This window comes from Vanacampus margaritifer, chromosome 1 (assembly GCF_051991255.1).
Source record: "Vanacampus margaritifer isolate UIUO_Vmar chromosome 1, RoL_Vmar_1.0, whole genome shotgun sequence".
NCBI classification, from domain to species: Eukaryota; Metazoa; Chordata; class Actinopteri; order Syngnathiformes; family Syngnathidae; genus Vanacampus; species Vanacampus margaritifer.
Genome location: NC_135432.1, coordinates 19,036,604 through 19,058,795, shown reverse-complemented (window position 1 = coordinate 19,058,795; position 22,192 = coordinate 19,036,604). Strand labels below are relative to the sequence as shown.

The 22,192-nt window shown below is 38.0% G+C and overlaps 3 protein-coding genes across 6 annotated transcripts; all 3 read right to left on the bottom strand.

Moving 5' to 3' along the window:
• Positions 1-115: 115 nt before the first annotated feature.
• Positions 116-4,699, bottom strand: icmt (isoprenylcysteine carboxyl methyltransferase). The gene is made up of 5 exons (XM_077586230.1): positions 4,448-4,699; positions 3,570-3,658; positions 2,427-2,596; positions 1,540-1,757; positions 116-1,412 (listed from the first exon to the last, which is right to left on the bottom strand). Exons 1-5 carry the CDS (start codon positions 4,664-4,666, stop codon positions 1,233-1,235), a joined length of 876 nt encoding a protein of 291 aa, XP_077442356.1. The 5' UTR covers positions 4,667-4,699; the 3' UTR covers positions 116-1,232.
• A 401-nt stretch (positions 4,700-5,100) lies between these two features.
• rtel1 (regulator of telomere elongation helicase 1) lies at positions 5,101-18,935 on the bottom strand. 4 transcript variants are annotated; one of them, XM_077586187.1, is made up of 32 exons: positions 18,665-18,935; positions 18,264-18,462; positions 17,610-17,703; positions 16,580-16,661; positions 16,270-16,330; positions 16,038-16,113; positions 15,280-15,364; positions 15,017-15,082; positions 14,665-14,794; positions 14,469-14,513; positions 14,295-14,370; positions 14,069-14,166; positions 13,803-13,858; positions 13,315-13,368; positions 13,048-13,126; positions 12,073-12,205; positions 11,775-11,888; positions 11,514-11,554; positions 11,303-11,388; positions 11,126-11,203; positions 10,840-10,917; positions 10,536-10,688; positions 9,760-9,875; positions 9,300-9,423; positions 8,850-9,027; positions 8,622-8,764; positions 8,234-8,329; positions 7,736-7,946; positions 6,823-6,960; positions 6,207-6,323; positions 5,459-5,647; positions 5,101-5,380 (listed from the first exon to the last, which is right to left on the bottom strand). In XM_077586187.1, exons 1-32 carry the CDS (start codon positions 18,764-18,766, stop codon positions 5,244-5,246), a joined length of 3,435 nt encoding a protein of 1,144 aa, XP_077442313.1. In that variant the 5' UTR covers positions 18,767-18,935; the 3' UTR covers positions 5,101-5,243. The 4 variants fall into 4 exon arrangements, with proteins under 4 accessions (XP_077442313.1, XP_077442321.1, XP_077442331.1 ...); XM_077586195.1 differs by having other exon boundaries at positions 6,207-6,320; XM_077586205.1 differs by lacking the exon at positions 8,234-8,329.
• A 1,658-nt stretch (positions 18,936-20,593) lies between these two features.
• Positions 20,594-21,992, bottom strand: ndufb11 (NADH:ubiquinone oxidoreductase subunit B11). The gene is made up of 3 exons (XM_077576844.1): positions 21,744-21,992; positions 20,994-21,124; positions 20,594-20,807 (listed from the first exon to the last, which is right to left on the bottom strand). Exons 1-3 carry the CDS (start codon positions 21,915-21,917, stop codon positions 20,678-20,680), a joined length of 435 nt encoding a protein of 144 aa, XP_077432970.1. The 5' UTR covers positions 21,918-21,992; the 3' UTR covers positions 20,594-20,677.
• Between the last annotated feature and the right edge of the window lie 200 nt (positions 21,993-22,192).

Genomic DNA, 22,192 nt, shown 5'->3' with positions numbered 1-22,192 from the left:
AAGCAGTAAATAGATGGCGTTAACTATTACTGAAAACTCAAATCATTTAATAACAAAGTACATTATACAGAACCATACAAACGACCCCAAAAACAGTAGGTATGAGGCCTACTCATAAAATCCAAATATAAAGTTTATTACAAGCCAATGGCGCAACTGTGCGATGATTTTTAGCCTGAGTGAAAGTCATACAATGGATTACACATATAGTAAGTGTTCTATCCAATTTTACAGCCAATTCAGTCTCTGAGCATGTGACTGTTCTGAATGCAGAGTTACCACCATTTATTTCAATAGCCCTACAGAGCAACTAGCTCTGGATGGTATGAAAATGACAATGGGCATTCAGTAAAAAAAGAAAAGAAAAAAAGTTGCTACATATGAGAAGTCCATAGGGAGGGGGAAGAAAAAACAACGAGGGCAGTGCTTAGCATCATCTCCACAGAGCATGAGGTTGTTGGTTTGGACCTGCTGCATTGACGACTTCCATGTTCTCATCATGGGTGTGCTCTCAGTGCGTCTGCTTCCTACTCTAATGTACACATTCGCTTTGAGAGCGGTGGCCGACTGAAGGCCGGCCGGGCAAGCTAGAGTGAATTGTCATCTTCCCGTGTAGCCCTGCAGCCCTTTCAGGCTGGAAATGCCCCCAACTACATAAATGGCGTAAACTGTGCAGAAAAAGAGCATAAAAAAAGTGGGTGAGATAAGCCAGCTACAGCATCAGATCCAGTTCTGTGGGAACCAAACAGTGGAAATACAATGAAAAGTGCATGTCAGTCAGAAACATCTAAAAGCTATCTGGCTTGACATGCTGGGGTGATGTGTGAAAAGAAACGGGGTGTATTTATATGGAATCCCTTTTTTTTTTTTTTTTAAACCAGCCAACTACTAGGGTAATACTTGTATGTCCCTCACAACGTTGCCGGAGGTGCGGTGTCCCCCTCTATGCAATCACCGTCCACTCTCTACAGACACCTGGTTGTTGTTCAACAGCTAGCATGGTCAAAGCATGCAAACAAAACTGCAAACAAGTGCTACTAGAGTACACGCAAAGACGGTGAAAGGTTTTGGTCTCTCTAACTGGATTGTAGAGTTTGGTCAAGGTCAAGCAGTCAGTCTCACTTGCTTGCTGGTCTGGGCTAGCTAGTGGGTCGGCTCGCAGGATTCCTTGCGATCGCCACCGTCTGCTCTGCTTTTTGAGTCAAGTACACTCCTTTGAGAACTGTGCTCCACTAGTTGACGTGGATGCCTGAGATGAAGGGCAGCCCGGTGGAAACCCGCTTCTTGTACTCCACGTATTCCTCAGCAAAGAAATTGATGAGGGAAACCTCCTCTTCCTCAATCCGCTCCCGAAAGAACCTCCAGCTGGCGATGGTGTAGCCCAGCGTACATATTGGGTTGCACAGCACTACCTATAGTAGACAACACGTTAGGCCAGACCCAAATAAAATAAAAATAAAAAGGAGTAAAAAAAAAATAGCTCTTGATAGGCACTATGACAAAATATGCGTATTGACAATTGAGCAGTGATCCTCAGACCTGCGTTCCTATGCTCCAGTAGAACCATCCCACATAGGAGGGGTGTCGGAAGAAAGCGTAGACGCCGCTGGTGACCAGCACGTGACTATACGACTTTTCATTCTGGACAATGTGGTTGAAGTTGGAGCCGGCCGTCAACATGGCCGCCTTGCGGAGCGCATCGCCGCACAGCACCATGAGCAGACCCATGATGCTCAACAACCTCAGCTGCTTCAGCTCTGAAAGACAACATGAGAGAGGTCAGCAGGGATTCAACCATTTGCTTATTGGAATGTAAGAGAACAATCCAAGATGTCTGACAGGATGCATTATGGTAAGCCACGACCAAAAATTAAGCACTTTTTTTAAAAAAAAAAGAAATACCAAAAAAAAAAAAAGAAAAGAAATACAAAAAAAAGAAAAGAAAAAAAGAGTGCAATGATGATGACATGTCAAATCAGTAAAATTACCGAATGAACAATACTGAGCTCTCCAGAAAAAAATAAAACTAAAAAAATAAATAAAAATTAAGCACTTCTTTTGAATGACAAGCTCCCAATATTGAAACAAGGAAATTTCATAGTTGACAGTGAAAGTAATTGCTGCCGCAAAAAAAAAAAAAAAAAAAAAAAAGGTTATAGGTTGTGTGTTGTTATGAGTCTTTTAGGACCAAAAATTGATTAGAAATAAGATTGTACTATATTGCAATTTTAGATCAGGAGACCCGAAAGACATTTTTAGCAAAGGATTTTGACACATATATTAATGTATTGTATTGGTATTTGATTTAGGGCGATAAGGTACAAAATGACAAAAGTAGGCCTCATCTGTAATATGTGTTGGCATCGTTTGCATCCAAATTACAAGTGGCATGTGAATTACATTCTGGCGCAAACTTGCCCACCGACCTGGAAATGTGAGCTTTTCCACGGTGAACTCGAGCCATGATGAGACCGCAGCAAGTGTGTACTCGGCACTGTGGTTGAGCAGGAAGGAGTCCAGCGACAGGCTGTGAGGGTTGATGATGGCCGTCACCAAGTACTCGGAGTAATGGAAGAACGCCAGGGAGCACATATACCTGCAGAGCGGTGACAGTACTACACATGTTGAAGCTCTAACCAGCAAACACATTGCACCACCCAATATAGGGTCTTTGAGAATGACAAGCCGTGAGTAAATGACTCAAAAACGCAATGGAATATTGACTAATTGCTTACCCACCCACCATCAAGTCTGAAATGACATAACCAAGTAAATCTTGTGTCTATTTCTCAATATGGGTTTGTGAGCATGCACACACGTACGCACAGTATAAAAGACATGTTTATTACTTTAGATGCATCATCTCATTTTTGAGACACATACAAATAATAATAATATACAAAATGATGATTAAAAAAAAATCCACAATATAATACAAAAACATTTAAATGCAGTGTACCAGTAGTGCTCAGGAGAAAGATCAAGAAAAACTGCATCCAAACACGGAATGGTTAAAAATGTTCATCTTGTCTTCTAATTCATACAGTCATTGTTTTTCTTTTAAAGACAAAAGAGTTTGTTTATCTTTACTAGTTGCGGCGTCCATTGCCGCCTTCCTAAATTTTGTCACTTTTTCTAGTACTGTGCCATCACAGAAATGACTGTACCATTTTTTGTTGTAAAAGAAAACAATCTGGTCATATGCCAATTGACATGTAATTTCTTCTTCTTTAACAGAAGCTTTTTCTTAGAGAACCATTGTTGGACTTGAGTCAGATTGCAGTGATTGTTGAATTTGTAGGATATCCAATACTAGAACATTAGCTTTTGGGAGGTCATTAATGAAAATAGAGAATGTAAGAGGATCTAAAGATGAACCTTGTGGTACACCTTTGTTAATCTTGAAGTCTGATTGGCTACCCTTAAAAAGGTAACATACTGAGATCTCTGATGAAGAAAACGTGACATGTGATCCTAAGATTTTTGAATAAGCCAACCCGCTGTGCATTTAAAAACAAGGACTGCAAGATAAAAGTAGATAGAAAATAATGTAATATTAATTTACATACCAGCCAAAATGTGTCCAAGTGGTTTCAGTGCAGCTTATAATCAGACCGCAACCAAAAATGACTCCCAGAAAGCAGGCTCTCACAGCAACCTACAACAAACAAATGTTCAAGTTAAATAGAAAACAAATATACTGTATATGTAATTAATTTTCCAAACTTTAAACTAAACTACAAAATATTTCAGTCCTAACTTTTTTTTCCTTCTGTTAAAAATGGCCCTTTCTTCCATACAAACACCAATTTTCATTACTCTCAGGATCCATTTTGCTATACTGACTTTGAAACTTTTCTGAAAGGATTTTTATACACTCATGCGTAGATTGTTGGTTAAAACTACTGCTGAACATGACTGTTTAAATTTTCCATTAATACCCTATATTCAGAGATACAATTAATTTCCTACACATCACTGTCACTAATGACAAATACAACAATTAATAGCCGATGCCTTTCAAACACATACAATAGAGGCGGAAGGTAGAAATCGTTTTGGAGACCAACTTCCCATACATGAAACCCACATGCCCTTACTTCCTTAATTAAACCGCACTTCTCTATTTCAATTTCCGACAAATAGGACACGTACGGGACAAATTCAACTAAAAGTAATAATATTTGTAGCCATCTTGAGACGACACAGGCGTCCCGTTAGAACAGCATAGCCGTCATCTGACAGGAGCACCGGTATCACCTGCTGTATCGTTCTACTTTAGCTAATAGGATTACCAAACTGGACAGCTTTTGTTGCACTAGCTACCGGTCTCAAATGTGGCACGTAACACGAACTCCTATTGGACAGTACGTCATCTAATTCATTCAATTCATTCATTCATTAACTAGAATGAAACTTAAGTTCGCTAGCTAGCGTTTACGCTTACCTTGTACAGAGGTCCCCTGCATATTACTAATAGGAGGCCATTGATGACAGCAATATGCACACAAATTGCTATTTTCCCGGGAGTTTCCGTCAGGTAATCGAAGACCCAGTCAAGGTGACCAAAGCAGGTCCGAATCACTGGTATTATGACAACGCTCAGACCTAGAATAAAGCTCTTAATACTTACTGCACCCTCAAGTACCAACTTACTGCCTGCCATGATGGATAATGTTCCACAAAGCCTCGCGAGATCACATGGTGCATTCTAGAGACAACGGGGAGTGGGGATTCTTCATGCTGCTTTCGCGTTGTATTGGGATGTCGGAATTTTTCCCCATCTCGATTAGAAAAAACAAACAAGAGGAACACAGTTGTTGCGACTTTTTGGCTTGCGATATTATTAGCAAGTTCCAGTCTCCTCGGAGTCTGTAGATATTCCATTGTAGTTTTTTTTTTCATGTCGAGGTGGATGCATTGTGTATATCGTATACCCCCAAAGGTGAAATGTGAAACATTTCCCGTAAATCTAAGTTTTACGTTTACGCGATCATGTTTGCAAGATTAAACATGTTTTTATTGGTTATCATTGTCAACAGGTTTTGTTATTTGTAAATTGTGCAGCAAATGTTCAGATAATCCAACAAGACAACTGTCTGAAATTCAAATATATGAAAAACAAGTTCGTTTTATTTCAGTAAAAAACAAAACATACAACATTTTATACAATGTACAATACTGTATATATAAACAGGCTTTTCGCAGAGTTTCTAATAATTTGGAAAAGTTATAATAGTAACTTAATTAAAACCATGCACTTGATTATCTTCAGTTTTTTTCTGGTCTGCTTTAGCAGGAGCCGTATCAACACCCATCAACGCTTTCAACATCTCTTTATACTGCTTCTTATGGTGAGGGCGGATGATATTGCCAAATCCTTCAGACGAAAGAAAGAAAAATAAAAGTACATGGGGGAGGGGGGAACCAAATTCAAATGTGATTAAACTATACTTACTGATTAAAAGGCTGAAGTCTTCATCTTTCTCTGTGAATAAGGCCACAGCTGCAGTCATCATATTTTCATAGTTGTCTGTCTTCTTGTATGCACTAACAGCTTGACATAGTTGAGCTGATCCCTCTAGGCCAAGTGCTTTTTTTACGTCAGCCAGAAAGGCAGCCTGGACTTGACTCTTTGGGTTCGCGTCTGGTAAACACAGATGAGTTTTGATTTTCTTGTTTATTAATACCAATATCAATTCTGTATTGCACTTTAAGATTGTGATTTCAAAATCTTTTTTTTTCCTGCTTAAGCCATTCTTTTGTCCATTTTTAAACCATTCATAAACGCTTCCCAGTAAAATCTCCAACTTCCAGATCAAGAAAAGGCTAATGCCAAAGATTCATGCTGCCATCAAAATGCTTCAATGTTGGTTTTCAGGATGTAGTTGGCCAAAAATGCCCCCCAATCAGCAGAACTTTATTTAGGGATAATCAGTGCTTTAATTATCAGCAGGTATGAACGGAATACTATTTTACCATTTGAATGTGATTGTTTAACTTTGAACCACCTATTTGTAAAAGAGTGTGCACTTTAATGTTGCCATAAACCTCGCCCGACCACACACCCCCCGCCCACAAGTAAAATACTTTACTGTTTATCAATCTCAGTAAACCCCCAAAAGTGGCATTTACAGGATTCCCCCTTTTGATGTCTCTGCCAAAGTTTATGAATTGCACAATGTACATGGTGTTAAATTTCCTACCAGTCAGAGTTTCTCTAAGATCTTGACGTCCTCCTTGTTTGAGTTGCTCTACATTCAGCTGCGCACTCAATGTTAAATTGGAAGTGGATGACGAAAGCCCACTGGGTTGCTCATCTGCTGGATGAGGAAATAAAGCATAAGATTAAGACTTTGGATGTACAGCTACTGTCAAGTGTGGCTTGCTGTATGCTGCTTGACTGGACTTGTTTTGTCAGTTAATTCAACAAACTTTGGCTTATTTATAAATAAAGTGGTTTTACATTTAAACATATCAGTTCTCCACAATTTTTTTTATAGCTTGACTAGAGAGTTTTACGAACCAATATCAAACTGCTCATATAATTCTAGTGTTTTTCATCTGTAAGTCTGCAAGTTCAATAATTTCATTGGATATGGTGTCCTCAGTTTATGACCAAGTTCCACTCATACAGCAGTAAATTTGCACGTAATGCGGTGTAGTCTATCACTCACCTACTCATAATTACAGTAAATATTTGTATATGAAATGCATGTTGGACACAAATATAAATAAAACAAGTAAATTGTAAAACAAACCTAGAAGAAAATTAAAGGCCGGGAATCATTACATCATTGCTACCATACCATCTTGACCTACCACTCTGTGGCGTCCCTGATCTCTTTTTGTCTTCGTTCACCAAATGTTCGGGTTTGTAGCCACAGCCGGTCCCAGTCAGCTCCAGGCATTTTTCGTCAAATGCCTTTCTGTGATGTGGTCGTACAAAGGGGTATAAACCTGTATGTGACACATTGGATCGTTTTCAATCAAACTACTCAATCAGGATGACATGTAACATCGACATCAATTGTAATAGAGTGGACCCTCGCTATTCTCGGGGAGTCAGTACTGCGCCCGACCAAAATAGTGATGATGCAAGAATAATTTACAGCCATTGTCATCCATCCATATTCCGAACATTGTATCCTCACTAGGGTCGCAGGCATGCTCTGCCATGAAAAAAAAAATACTACTTTGACCAAAAAATAAAAATAAATGAGTGGGAGTTTGGGTCATAAAATGAATAAGCAGGGGATTGTGTATGAAAAAAAATGTGATCACGTGGGGTCTTTCTGCAAACAAGGGAGGGACAGACCCCGCCCCCAATGTCCCCCCACCAAAATGAATGTCAAATCACAAAAATGCAGTGGTCCAATGTACATAATTAACATACTGTATCTCCATTCTTTAAGCACCTGTTTATACATAAGCCTTAGAGAGATTTTCCCTTCGGGATTTGCAAAGTTTAGTTTACATTTTAAAATGTCATGCTACAATGACGAATCCACTTGAGCAAGGAGTGACCACCTATAGTTTATGTCACCAAAATGGTACATCAGCTGAGCACTTTTAGACCCGAGACAGACCAGGTACTTGAAGTAATATGAGGTGGCACATGTTTACACACAATTATGCAAACATACTTAAGCAGCCTAGCGTGTCATTAATTTCAACATACTCACTAAAAAAAATGGAGACAAGTGAAAGTACTTTTTTGATACAAATGACTTACCACGGTAAAGTCTGTAAGTATGAGGGTCGTGGGTTAAAAAGGACGTGTCGGACAGCAGATTGTCCAGGTTGTCATTCTTCTTGTAGGAGTACAGAGCCTGGCGAATTTGCTCAAAGCTGACCTGGCTCAATGATGATTTCATTTCTAGCAGAAATGACTTAGCGGTGCCTTTTTTTCCATCTCCAGTAACTGATCCAGAAACACTGGGCTTCTAAAAAAAAAAAAAAATAGAATAAAGATAATGAAACATTCTTAAAGGTGAATACAAAACAGGGACACATATTTTTTTCCCCCCCAATAAGAGAAATATTCCATTGAAGTCTGAAAAAGTTTGCGAGTTTAGTGTCAACTACCAAGGTTCTTGTTAGGTTTGAATTGTAATTGAAAACGCGCAGAAACAAGAAAAAGGAGGGGGGGGGGGGGGCATATAAACACATCCACGTCATACGTGATTTGACTGAAATAACCATTTACAGTAGTTGTTTGATTGACAAATACCTGTTCTTGGACCAATTTTATTTTGCGTTTGCCTCCACGCATCATCTCATCCATTCTCTTGTCATATTGAAGTGACAGTGTGGATGAATTGCTTTGCTAAAAAGAAAAGAAAAGAAGGAAACACAAAAATGTCATTCAAATGATATAAAAATAAACGTGTCCACAAATAGTCAGGATACATGTGACCAGTAAGGATAATGGTATCAATAAGAAAGCATAGCTTTGTGATGCTCAGGCCTACATGATCGGCTCTTTAGCGTGAAGGTAAACTATGCAGTTAGTTTTCCGGCATCATACATCCAGAAACTATATATGAAATGTGAAACATTTTTTTCATCATTGTCTATCAAAATAAAATAAAAAATAAAAAAAATAAAAATCAACCTACCGTCTCTTCTCCCAAAGCACCATTGCCTCCACTTTGGTGCTCTAATCGCTCCAGGGCATCAAACAGGTTGCCTGGTTTTGTTTGACTCTTTTGAGTCTGAGACTCGTACTGTTTAAAAATACTAGCGTATTGGGTATCTTCATCTAACAAGAGACAAGATAAGACAAAAAGATAAAAATATTTAAGTGGTTCAACCCAAAGTGTCTAAAAGCTCAAATAAAGGCTCACCAGTTCTCCTCCTTTTTAGAGTGGAAGTGTGCACGTCCAGCATTTTGGCCTTCTGAATGCATGGCTTCTGGGAGGTTGTGTAAGAAGCAGCACTGGAGCACTGAGGAACTGATGACTGAGAACTGCTTGCAGAAAACAGTGAGGGATCGGGCGCATGATTCTTCTCCAACACAGGCCTCTGGTTAGATATTCCAACAAAAAAATCATTTCAATTATCCAACCATTTCATAATAACCACAAAGAGAAGAGTCCAAGGAGAACCAATGGGCATTTTAAGCAATAAAATGTGTATCTGTATCACAATTAATCATGCCCAATAACAAATAATGACATTAACAGAGTATCACAATTCCAAACTATAATTCCTTGATTTAGTCTTTTTTTATTTCTACAATACATGACAAACAGTAAAATAGTAGCTGTAGCATGAGTCGAGAACAACTGGCGTACCATTTTCTGCGCAACCCTGAAGAACTGGCAGACATCACGAACAATGTTCCCAAAGTTGTCATAAAAACGCACATACGGCCTCACCCATGATGGAAGGTGAGATTGTGCATCTCCGTTTTTAAACCTGTGGAAAAGACACATTCCATAGTTAGGTTTTCATCACTTAACTTGAAATGTTAAAATTTGATGGCTTCTCAATAATGTCAGAGAGTGCTTTGAATAAATGGGCTGCCATTGGATTAAATAATGCAGGCGAATCAGATGACTGGAAAGTTGCCATTGGAGTATGTATCGTCAAAGAATAATGTTATAAATAACCTGGTTTAATTGTTATAATAATGACAAGGAAGTTCTGTAAAAAGAACAAAATGTGTTTCGCAGTTAAGCAGATATCAGTCATTAGCATGCTCAAGTGTTCAGATGCGTAATGAAATATTTTTACAACAGCACTGTTTCTGACCTCTGATCACAGAGGAAGATGGCTCCGTAGTCATCCTTGTGGCGAATGACTCTGCCGATGGCTTGATTGACAGCTCTGAACCCTTGCTCTCTGTACCACTCCCATCCTGTAAGCACCTGCAAAAGATACATCCACAACCCAAACACAAAACATGTCAAAGCAAGACTAGGATAATGTCCAAGATGGGAGTTCCAAAATGCTCTCACTTCTCTAAACTTCCATTTACAGTCATTGCATATGTCAAGTAAATACATCTCAAGTAATCTTGCCTGACTTGGCAAGAAGTAGATACGATATGTAAATTATAGGCTTAAAGTTGCAAGTAGCATTGAACTGGCCCTCGCACCCACTTTTTCATAGCCAATCATCAAACTTTGACGCCATGCTCAATCCACGTTACATAGCAAAAACAGCTTGCCAAATTAGCATCTTCCGTCTATCTAGCACAAATGCTTTCAATTGGACCTCATTTGGCTCCATTTCTTGGGACTAGGTTGTCAAATGTGTGAGTACTAGAATTCATCCAATTTGGCTAATCCCTACCAAAATGTCATCTGTAATTTTTATCACATCTTTTAAACTATTTTCAGAAAAGAAAGCAAAAGCCCTCATCGCCATCATGTTTTATTTTATCATAATTATTAATTAATTAATTCTACCTTAATAAGTCTCGACTATTTTTATAAAAATGGCACAACTTGTGACCAAGTTGAAAGTCTAAAGTAATAAGCACAAAAGCTTACCACATTCTAAAGCATCAATCTAATAAATCTCACCTTCTGGCCAGGTACCAGTAATTTTCTTTGGTTCATCTCATCTAAGAATTGCATCTTTAAATTGATTCGAGGGTCCATTTTCGGTGGAAAGGGGACTCCAGTGATTATAACACCACGACCAAATGTGTCCGCAAAATCCAGTCCCTCGCTAACCTTTAAAAAAAAAAAAAAGTTAAGAACTTCTGCAGCAGAAAAAAAATGATTATCTTGCAGAGTGGTAATCCTCACAAGGGTCATGGTAAAATAATAAAATTCACATTTTTAGAGCAAGCATCAATCAGGGCCGTTATTCATAAACATTCACCTTTCCTCGACATACTGCAGCAAAGATTCCGCCTCTAGATTGGGAGTCATTTACTTTGTTGTAATATCCCTCCATTGCCTAAAAACACAGACAAGAGCAACATTTCTCACACAATAGCTACTTTATGTTTCTAGTTCAATATTTTTTCTAAACATTTGTGCGAGATTTTGTTGAAGGAAACAATTACTGTAGGTATTTGTATACGTTTGTTTTTGTTTTTTTTTTATAAATGGTGATTTGTACTGAAACATGCAGACATTTTTCACAGAAACCAAAACACATTTACCTCAGAAAAAGCTCCCTTCCCTTTTGGTTCAACAAACATTGGCTTTACACTTTCAATCCGATTTGCATGTCCATTGTCCTGGTGAGAAAAATTTTGTAACATTAATATTTAGCATTTAAAATGATAAAACATTTGAAACACCAACTATAGCAACAGTAATATTGAATTTTCACTCACTCTCCAGAACTCCAACGTTTTTTCCATCAAGTAGAAGGAGGGAAAAAACAAAAGGAGACCATGGGGCACGATCCGGGTCAGGTTTACTGAGGAGACAGCAAACCTTAAAACATACTTAAGCTAATAGGGTTGTTCTTCAAGTTAATCGTTCAGTTGTCAGGGTAAATGAGTACTGTATTAAAATAATCTCTAAGTAGTAGTTTGTACTTACCCACTGTGTTTCCTAAAGATGACAGGTTTTCAGGATCAAATCTTAAAAACAAACATATTGTCGGCATTAAATGACTAATGCCACCCATGGGTAATAAAATAACATTTCAGCTTTAAGTTAAGGAAGCTCACTAAAAAACAAGGGCAACAACAAAGATTTGCTTACAGGGTTAACAAAACAAAAAAAAAGGTGAAATGATCATTATGTATAGACATGCACCTTGTGTAACATGTGTACTTAGTGAGTATTCTATGTACTGACCTTCTATCAAATGCTGAACTCAGCGGGACCCTATCTGGGCCTTGTTCAATGACACTAACAAAGATCTGATCCCGCTCAATGACGTGGCTGTTTTCCAAAGACACTTGAAACGGTCTGCATATCAAGCAAGAGAAGAAAAAACACATTGGTCAACAGAACTTTTTTTTTTTTTATATACAATAGATTATAAGAAAGGCCATCAGCCTTTAAAAAGAAAAACTGTAGTTTACTTTTATGTCAATGATGATAGAAATATGTTTTGTGAAGTGCTAATAGGCCTGACTCAAATAAAACGTACATCCTCATCTCAGAGGTGAAGGAGCTCAGGGGAGCAAGGGTGCCGCTGGTCAAAATGATGGAGCGTACACCTTGATCCTGCAAGTTCTGCATACTGAAGCCCGGAGAGAAACACCAATAACTCAGAATGTTTCCTGGAAGATACAAGATAACAAATGAACAAACACTTAAGGATAATAACTGCAATTGTTAATATTCTTAAATATACGTATCGCACTGTTATGCACATTCATAAAGGAGACATTTCAGCAGCACAATAAATGTCAATGTGTGCCACAATAAGAATTGCTCTAGTCCAGTACACTAAATTTAACTGTAACAATATATTAAACCATAAAGCACAGTACAGTAAACACTCAATATACAGTACCAACTGAAAACAATCACAACTCAATCAAAACCACTTTGAACAAAGAAAAAAATTCACAAATATTGCAGAAGCTTAGTAAAACAAAAAATAAAAATCAACGACTTTTTATGTACAGCAGACTTACAAGTTTTAAAGTGGCCTTTCCACCACCTTAAAATACTGTACAAATATATTATTATTATTTTATTTTTATTTTTTTACAAACATTTCATTAGTTACAGACAAATGAAGACAGCTCCTCTCTATTCAAAGTTTGGAACCTTGCAGACGAGTATCATTCATATAATTTGTATGATACAAAAGTATATAACATATTTTTTATTATTTGATATTCTGCATCTCTTAAACCCTGCGCCTGGCTGGTGACCAGTCCAGGGTGTACCCGACCACTCGTCTAACGTCAGCTGGCATTATCAACCTTACAAACCCATTTATGGTTACTCACAAGCCAGTGGTAACACTTTTGTGGCTTTTAGGTTAAGGACAGGCAGTAGAGATGAATTGAATTCATTCAGTACTCACTATCTCAACAACTTTGGTTATGTTTTGACATCTTAACGATCGCTTATTATCTTAAGGACTGATTACCCAATCCATTTACAGCACCTGCTTTCTTTGTGGATGAAGCCCATGGGTCACCATTTTTTAGTTTTTTCTGAGCGCTGGTGTCTTGATGGATGTGAACCTGCAGCCAGGACACAAATATGATAGCTGATGTCCAATTCCTAATAATGATGATACAGCAAACATTGTCGCAGATTACACGGAAGGGATAAATGGATGTTTTGGAACATGAAAAGTGCTGACAATTAAGAGCAAAACATGAAAATAAACTTTAGGAAAGAAATGGTATGACTGTGATGAATCACTCACCTTAAAATGAGCTGCTTTAGCTTCAATTTGCGCCACGTCACCACAGAATACAAGCTATATGAGAAAAGAAAAAAAAAGTCTGTGGCTACTGTAGAATGAAGCTTAACGGTTCTTTATGCAGCCAATTTAATTGCCAGGAAGATGTGCATTTTCTTAGTTGCAGTTCTGTTGTATTAAACTCTTGTCCTCTTATTATTAATTTGGTGAGTGTATCAAGTACATCTGTATCATGGCAATACACTTTTTTTTTTGGTCTGGTTTTCAGGAACGTACCAGGCTCTCAGCATAATAAATGAGTGATTTTAAATTGATAACAGTCGTCATAACATGAGATTAAGTGGTATCGGTAGATGTACAGTATTTATATATAACAGCTGTTGCTCACAATGTTAATGTTCACTCGAGCAAATGCAATCCCACAACATATGCATTACCCAAAACAATTTGAAGTATTTAACTACTGTACTCTGCATCCTCACTTGACATACCTGTATGATATCCGAGAGCTTCTGCAATCCACTCGTATTGGGAAATATCCCCGGCTCTGTGTAATACATGTCATACAGCTCATTTGCTACAGTGGCGGGAACATTTTCATCAATACAGTATGACGTTTAGGTCCATCTGGCTAAGAACGTGCCTGAAAGTGACTTAATTGTGGCGACGACTCAAATGTTATCCAAATTTAACATTTAGGTAACTGAGTGTATCAGTAACGAAATATTACTGATGCAAGCTCGTGAGCTCTACTTACGTCCTGCTAAGTATCCAATGATCTGATCGAGAGCTTCAATCACATCGGCCTTGGTGTTGTACGTCAAGTGGGCTCTCTCTAGCAGCTCATATATGAAGCTATGAAGTACATCACGAGCATGATTAAAAAAAATTAATTAAAAAAAAGCAATTACATCAGCACCTTTGGTGGCACCGCTTCTAAAATCGTGAATGAAAATGGAGGTTACTGTATACTCGTCCCTTACATGCCGGGTTTTGTTATGCCTTTGTCAACCGGAACCTCAAAGGAATCAATAGCAGCCTCAAGTTTCAACAGAATCTCTGTAAATAACGACAACTATCGTTTAGGTACAGCCTCATAATAAATGGTCATGATCACTGAATTAATCTGAATTAATTAATTTGAATACAGTACTAACCTTTGAGTTTAGCAACATCTTTTATATCTGTTTTTAAACCTGAAACTGCAAAAAAAAAAAAAAAAAGTCTAAAATTGAAGGGCAAATATAATATGTACACATCATAGCTCTTTTAGTTGATGATCCAAAAGCAAATCATCGACGGAATAGACACGCAAGCATATTGACAAGAATTGTGGCATTCTAAATTACAAACCTTGAGAATACATTTCCCCCAAATGGGCTTCTTGAGCGTGGTCACTTAACAATCTGGTAATCGCGTTAATGGCTGAGGCTAGATCATATGGCGTTATGTCAAATGATGTTGCCTCTTCACACGTACTTTCCTGCAAACGAGAACATGAAACGTGAGAGACCGACTTGTATTAAGTGTAAATATGGTGAACGCGCAACATGCTTTAATGCTAACATTAGCCCCTTGCCTTTCTGTGAGCTGCACATGGAAAGAAAGCCGTTAAAGAACGCTACACTGATTAGCTGCGTACCCTCACTTGTTAGCACGTGGCTATACAATTAATTGAGAGTAATAATGCCGAGGGCGGTCTTACTACGTTATGAGCCTCATCAAAGATGACAACAGATCCAGCCAACTCGATGTTGTGAGCTTTGCGGCTCTGTGGGAAGACAGTAAACAGAAGAAAATATATTTGGTGCCAAAGGAAAGACTATTCATCACACTTGTCTAGGGACCAAATTTGAAATTGCAAGAATACAAAAGTATTTAAAATGTGTTACAGTGTATAGCATCGCAGACTTTTATACATTTCAGGACAGCCAGGCTAGCATCTATGAATGGAACGCTACTGCTTACCTTTGAATCCAGCAGGTAGTTGTAAGGCATAAAAATGATATCAGCCTGCTGCTTTAAAGAACGCGAGAGATAATAAGGACAAGCCCTGTAGGAAAAACAACAAACAAAGAGGAAATTACTGTACATTTTGACACCCAAAATCCAATTAAAAGCTCAATTTCCTTTATCACAGATATTGTATTGTTATGTTGCGAGTGATGATTCTCCAAGGTGTTTGCTGCAATGCAATCTTGCGTGGGGCTACAAACCAGCCCTTGCTTTTATGCAGGTGACCAAATACTTATTTGCCAACATCATTTACTAATACATTCTTTAAAAAATCCTACAATGTGATTTCTTCCCATTATTATTATTATCAATATTATTACTACGTGTATCTATACTGTATGATGACAATTACCGACCTGTCATAATTTGAAGTGTGAGAACTTGCACAATCTCTGACTAAACACTATTTTGCCCCACTGTATGTACACGTACTGTAGACTGCACTTCCAAAGCACTGATCTTATCTAAACATTACATATAAATGTACAAATAAATACATCAATAAAATGCACATAATGCCTCTGCTAAATAGTGACCAAATCACCAGAGTTGGTCAAATTCGCAGCCATGTTTGTTAGTAAAAGCATTGCACATCAACAAGATTTGAACAAAAGAACTTGTAAAAAAAATAAAAAATAAAAATAAAAAATTGACGAAACAGATAAATCGCTCAGCCCTACTTTAAATAAATACAACAACATGGATCACACCTCTTTTTGTTGCCAAATTTGACCAGGTCTTCCATGTCCACAATTTCATCCACCAATTCTCTGTCGGTGCTTTTCTCTGAAGACAATGTCATAAAAAGTTCAGTAATTAAGCGATAACTGGAGTAAGCAAGCAGATTTCAAACCACCTGAATATATTATCATGATTCATCAACAAGCAATATGTTAACTGATCATTAAATTTTTTTTTTGTTTGTTTGAGTCCATCTATTACCTTCAACATTGTTGTAGAAGGCACATGACCTTGTGGAGACCTTTGCTCGACACATATGTACCTTAAAAATAAAAGCAGACAAATGCATGAAAATAAGCACATTTCGACATTCTTTTATAACAGTTAAAAATGTATTTTTCTTCTTTGTTGCTGAACCAACATGAGCTAATATTTGATTTGAGCTACTTTGAACATCTTATATTGAATATTGCTCCAAATAAAAAGAAAATGCATTTCCTTAAATGATACAGTAAATAACGCACATTTATTTGGCTTTTTGTTACATTACACACACACAAAAAAAACGTACTTTGAGATGGTTGCTTTGAAGACGCATCACTTCTGGATTGATACACATCTGCTCTCTTGACCCCAACACACACACCTTCGGTCTAAATCACAGATAAAAGGACTTCAAGTTTTAGTTCATTCATAATCATCCATCCATCCATCCATTTTCTGTACTGCTTACCCTCATTAAAACAAAATCATATAGAGTTCAAGGAACAGTTATCTCATTCATTTCGGATCAGATCCAAAATGGTGCTATAGATGCCAGTGGTGGAAGAGAGGTTTTATGTGTGTGGGGCGTGTTGAGATCATTGGAGCACCCCACACACAACCTGTTAAATGCATATTTGAAATATGTTTTTTTTTTTTTTAATCTTTACTTGTAGAGTGCTAAAGATTAAACAAAAATAAAAAATAAAATTGGAATGTGAAAAATCCTTATCCCAATGGCATGATCTGCTGCATATTCATTGTCCCGCCAGGGGTAAAACCTTCAGGCAACACAGATCAATTCATTCCATACTAAACGCCTAACGTAAAAAAGCTTAACGTCGACTAATATTCAGGGCTCTTCGTACTCATCTGGGCATTGATGGAGCATGCATGATGTAGAAAAAGCATTAATATTACCTCTTTAAGCGGCACAATGCATCTTTAAGCGCTTTTTTTTACTTCAGTGTTTTTGACTGTCAAGGTGCAAAATCAGTAAAGTGCAATTGTGTGTGTTTTTTTTTTAATGCTTCGGTGTGTAAGGAATTAAATTTTGATTCCTTAAAAAGGTACTGTCTGATGGATTTGTTTTGGCCTGTCCAGGACGTTTCTGGGCAGAGACTCAACGTTTTCCCTGCAGCCAAGCCGAGGAAGCAAGCTACTATCAGTGGCATATCTCAATTTCGCTGTGCGGACCCCTCCCTCTCACGCTCGTTCCTGGTTGGCTGCCGTCCTCGGCTTCCTTGAGCGTCAGCTTCGAATGTTATGTTTACAAACAGCAACGGAAATCTGTCCGACAGTTCCTTTAAATAAACAGTTATTGAAATACTATATCTTACTTGTATGATGTGTTCTTCAACTCATGAACAACTTGGGTAAGCTGAGAGTGTGTCCGTGATGCATATATGATCTTGGGAACATCACTATAGGAGGCTAGAAAACAATGACAAAGTGTGACAAAGTGATCAGATTTGATCTATTGGTGCAGCCAGCCAAAGTTGCTTTTCTTCTGGGCTACCAAGCCTTGATTTGTAATAATTCTCCGGAGTCGGAAGGAATTTTTTTTGTTTATCCTTTTTCCCCCTAGACTATTACTGCCACCGATTACACACAAAGAGAAAGCATAACAGACATTCTTCTGCTGTTTGAATAATTACAAATGACACTGGTAGTGCGACTTTCCCTACCAATGTGGCAACCGGCAGTGCATTCTGGGCAATTCGAAAAGGTGGGAACCCTCCAGATCAGGGATGTCAAACTGCGGTCCTCGAGGGCCTGCAGGTTTTAGAGTTTTTCCTACTCGAACTTAAGCTGATTCCAATTAACAGAATCATTATCAGGCGTATTCAGAGCTTGCTGATGAGCGGATCATGAATCAGCTGTAGTGGGAAATATCCAAAACCTGCAGGATCCGGCCCTCGAGGACCGGATCTCGCCATCCCTGCTCTAGATGACAATGAACGGACTTTGGCAGTACTGCGGCATGTACATACTTGGTGTTGAACCATCTTTTGAAGCCATCCCCCAAGATTCGAGAGAACTATCAACTGGCATCTTGTCATCATTCAACCTTTTTTTGATTATTTGCGCAGAGATGGTGTCTTTGAAGTGCTCCCTCCATGCCAAGGTGGCACATAGCAGACATAAGGTTTTCCCAGTGCCAGTGGGACTCTCCAGGACCCCATTAAACTTCTGCAACAACAACAAAAGAGAGTGTACAGTACATTATTTATGCGCGTGCAGTTTTCCCCAAAAGTACAAACTAAATATAATCTAACATGCATGGATTATGACAAGGCACTCAGAGTCTCAGACATACAATGAAGTCATATTTATGCAAACTATTTGGCAAACGAGTTTTAGCATCGCTTGTTTCTCTGATGCAAACACTCACATTCTCAAGACATTCAATAACTTTCTTCATGTAGTCCTTCTGGCAGTCATACGGAGTGAAAGGAAACTGCACTGTCACTCCGTTCAAAGATAATGAGGGCATGACACGTCTCGAAGCAATTTAGCTGTTTAAAAAGGTAACAAAGTGAAGTAACCACCTCCCTGGTCATTGGAAGTCGCAAACTTTTACTTAAAAAAGGGGGAGAAAACATTCATTGTCGGTACTCGGCAGAGCACTGGCTGCCTGTACGCATTTGGCGCCAGTTACAACTTCCGCCTTTGACTGCACATGCGCATTGTAACGTCCAACGAAAGCCGATAGACGTCTTTTGACTGTTTTAAGTGGTTAATCAAGTTGTAGATTTTTGTAGCGATGTCTAAAATTCTTATATTAGTACAGCTATTATTATTATTATTATTATTATTATTATTATTATTATTATTATTATTTGCTCAAATAACTTGACATGACTGACAGGTGCGTTTTGTTGCCCGTGTTTTACAGTAGTATTACATTCAAACAATAAAATAGCGTTGGATGCCTACATTCCAAATCGGATTTGGGGTTTTCCAGTGGAGACTACAGTAAGAGATATAACCAACATGAAAATCAGAGCCATCTGTGGTTGAAAAACAAGCAATATTGAAGATTATTATTATTATTTTTTAAGGAAAATCATTTAGTGGTTAGTCTACTCTGAAGAAGACATAACCAGACCCAAAACAACTGCTATTTGAGTCTTCATAAGCACGATAATGCCCCAAAACAACAAGGCATTAATCAGGGACAAAAAGTGTAATGATTCATCTTTCAAGATTTTCCAAGTCAATCTCCAGACCTTAACACTATGAAGCCTGTATTGTGGTTAACATTAGACTGAAGGGAGTACTGCAACACCCCAAAACAAACAAGTGAAAGTGGATTTGCATGTAAATGTTAAGTCTTATTACACCTGGTCCAGGTAAATATTATTCACTTTGATCTATTATAAGCATACTGTATTTGTTCAAATACTTGTTATGACCATAACATGTGGTATATCATTGTAAATACTGTAACGTTATCTCCATAGCTGTGTATCAGATGTAAACATAACCATCTGGAAACAACAAAGACGCTGATCTCATCTTGCTAAGGTTATTTTAACCACAAAATGTAAATGTACATTATAAAACCAAATGCCACAATCATATTTTTCAATGTAGTAGCCTATGTTTATTAGTGTGTTGTCATGACCTGCTCCCTTCTGACAGAACCAACAGTCAAGAACCAACTAGATCTATGAGCTACATGTCATCTGCTTAGGGTAAGTGATTCCCAAACAGGGGAACATGAGCACATTGCAGGGGAAACGGTATATAGAAACAGTTAATAATGTATTTCCTTGATCAATAATCCGTGGCACAGAGACAGCGAAAATCTCAACAACTACATGTCAACTCAAGTGAGCTCAGATAACTAATGAAAAGAAAGTAAAACTGCAATAGTGGTATTAGTGGGTCTGAATATAATTCTTTTTTAGTGTTATGTTCTTGATATTTCAAGTTTAAATGCCTGTTTAAAGGGGATTACTTAAAGGTTTTTTTGTGGTAAATATGTTATGTACACGTCAAAGGCAGTCTTTTTTTTTTTACTTAATTGATATTTATATTCATACTTCTTTTCAAAGCAACATTTATTTTGATGCCCGAGTTAAAAATAAGACATTTTGTAAGAATTAAATGTTCAATTTAAGGAAACAAAATAAAATGATTTTCATTTAATAATAAGTTGTGTTATGTTCTTCTTTTGGAGAATCATGGGAAGCGCCGGTGTTGGGAAACAACAAATCCTGAAATTTGGCTTCAAAATGATTATTTTCCCCCCGCTGCTAAGTTAGGGTGCCCATTTTTTAAGAACATTTCTTATGAGAATCATAGTCCACACATATTTAATGAATCCAACAAGTAGCCTTTATTCTATTTTAGTGAAATACAATATTCCTGAAATACATTAAGTGGGTGGGTGTACACTCTAATTTTCTCCAGCACTGGGCAGGATAATTTTGCTGGGGTCATAGTAGTTTTCTTCAATCAGAGGCAAACCCTCCTTCTCTCTTTGCACGACCAAACGTTCAGCTTCCCTTCTGGCCCACTCACGCATCCTGGAACACAAACAAAGAGCAATTGGAGAAGAAACCTGTGAAATTTTACAGAGAGCAGGCTCATGCTGCTGTTGGCCTGCTACTACAACACAACATTAGAACAATTTTAAAATAAAACTGGAATCTGTGATCTTACATTGGCGTAAAAATGACAATGCCCGAGGAATTAAAAACAAAGGAACTTACCCATGGTCTGGTAAGTAGTGAATGAATGTGCTTCCAATGACAAGACATACAGAGATGCCAAAGAAGAAAGACAATCTCATAGTCCATACATCAACCACTGGGTCACTGGAGAAGCCATGGTATTCTGGATTCTGTAAAAAAATAAAAATAAATCATGACAAAGAGAAATTAGACAAGTATCAAGACATCTGTTCAAACAAGTATAATTTTTCATGACTGACAAACTAAATATTGCCCAATTTGAATACAAAATGAATGAAGTTGCAGAACTGCAAATTGTACGCTTTTAATAGTCACTCAGAATGTATTCAAAATGAACAATTGTCTGGTTAAATGTCAGTCAAAGGGGAGAGACGGATTATTATTATTTTTTTTTTAATTAACGTTTGTATACAATACAGTAGTTGAGACTAGAGTGACTGCCTGCCCACCCATCAAGTATGAAATTCGACTTTTAAATTTTGTAATCTAGTTCTGAAATCGTGTCTGTCAGTGAACTGTTCTGCACTTCCACCATTGTTATAACAACAGTGGGACCAATTCGCATAATAAGCATCACCAAGCCATGTTTCTCAGCATCTGGACTAAGCTGACTGAAAGTGACATCAATTTCAGATCGGATCGCTCGCGTCAGTCATAACAAACAAAACAACGTCAACGAGAAGCAACATACAGGAGTCTTTTTGTTCGTTCACTAAGCGCGAATGAAGATCGAGTTTATTGTAACCGTGCAATATCAGAGGAACTCACCTTGACAAAGTTGCTGACCTCCCCATGGCTGCCACTCGGTGCAGCCTGGTGCAGCTCGGTCACGGCAGCCGCACCCGCAGCGCCACTCGGCTTCGATTGGGACACGCACCGAACGGGTACATGATAACTTAACCGGGAAAAAACTGGCCCGAGCCGTGACAGTCGGCCTAACATTTTTGTCCTGTTTGTGAAGCTATGGTTGCCCCGGAACAGGAAACAGCTTCAATGCAGAGCACTTCTTCTTCTACAATGACTATTTGCTCACAGACATCGATGTCACATTACTGCCTCCTTTTGGAGCCACTCGCTCATTGCAACCCCCCCCCAAGTAGATTTGTGACCTAATTTGTCAGTTTCCTCCGAAAATGTGTCAATTTAAATGTGTTTTTTCACTAGTGATTACTTGTAAATGAATTATTTTGTAATATATAGTAATCAATGTTATAATC

What these genes read in the sequence shown, in the direction of transcription:
- ndufb11 (XM_077576844.1), bottom strand. Translation starts at nt 21,917, where the DNA reads ATGTTAGGCCGACTGTCACGGCTCGGGCCAGTTTTTTCCCGGTTAAGT. An exon ending in AGGTCAGCAACTTTGTCAAG is followed by an intron (nt 21,125 to 21,743) that starts GTGAGTTCCTCT and finishes ATTTTTTTACAG; the next exon opens with AATCCAGAATACCATGGCTT. An exon ending in CACTACTTACCAGACCATGG is followed by an intron (nt 20,808 to 20,993) that starts GTAAGTTCCTTT and finishes TTTGTGTTCCAG; the next exon opens with GATGCGTGAGTGGGCCAGAA.
- icmt (XM_077586230.1), bottom strand. Translation starts at nt 4,666, where the DNA reads ATGGCAGGCAGTAAGTTGGTACTTGAGGGTGCAGTAAGTATTAAGAGC. An exon ending in ACTTGGACACATTTTGGCTG is followed by an intron (nt 2,597 to 3,569) that starts GTATGTAAATTA and finishes ACCGCTCTGCAG; the next exon opens with GTATATGTGCTCCCTGGCGT. An exon ending in GGAAAAGCTCACATTTCCAG is followed by an intron (nt 1,758 to 2,426) that starts GTCGGTGGGCAA and finishes GTTGTCTTTCAG; the next exon opens with AGCTGAAGCAGCTGAGGTTG.
- rtel1 (XM_077586187.1), bottom strand. Translation starts at nt 18,766, where the DNA reads ATGCCCTCATTATCTTTGAACGGAGTGACAGTGCAGTTTCCTTTCACT. An exon ending in GGGGGAAATGTATTCTCAAG is followed by an intron (nt 14,514 to 14,664) that starts GTTTGTAATTTA and finishes TTTTTTTTGCAG; the next exon opens with TTTCAGGTTTAAAAACAGAT. An exon ending in AGCTCTCGGATATCATACAG is followed by an intron (nt 13,369 to 13,802) that starts GTATGTCAAGTG and finishes TTTCTCATATAG; the next exon opens with CTTGTATTCTGTGGTGACGT.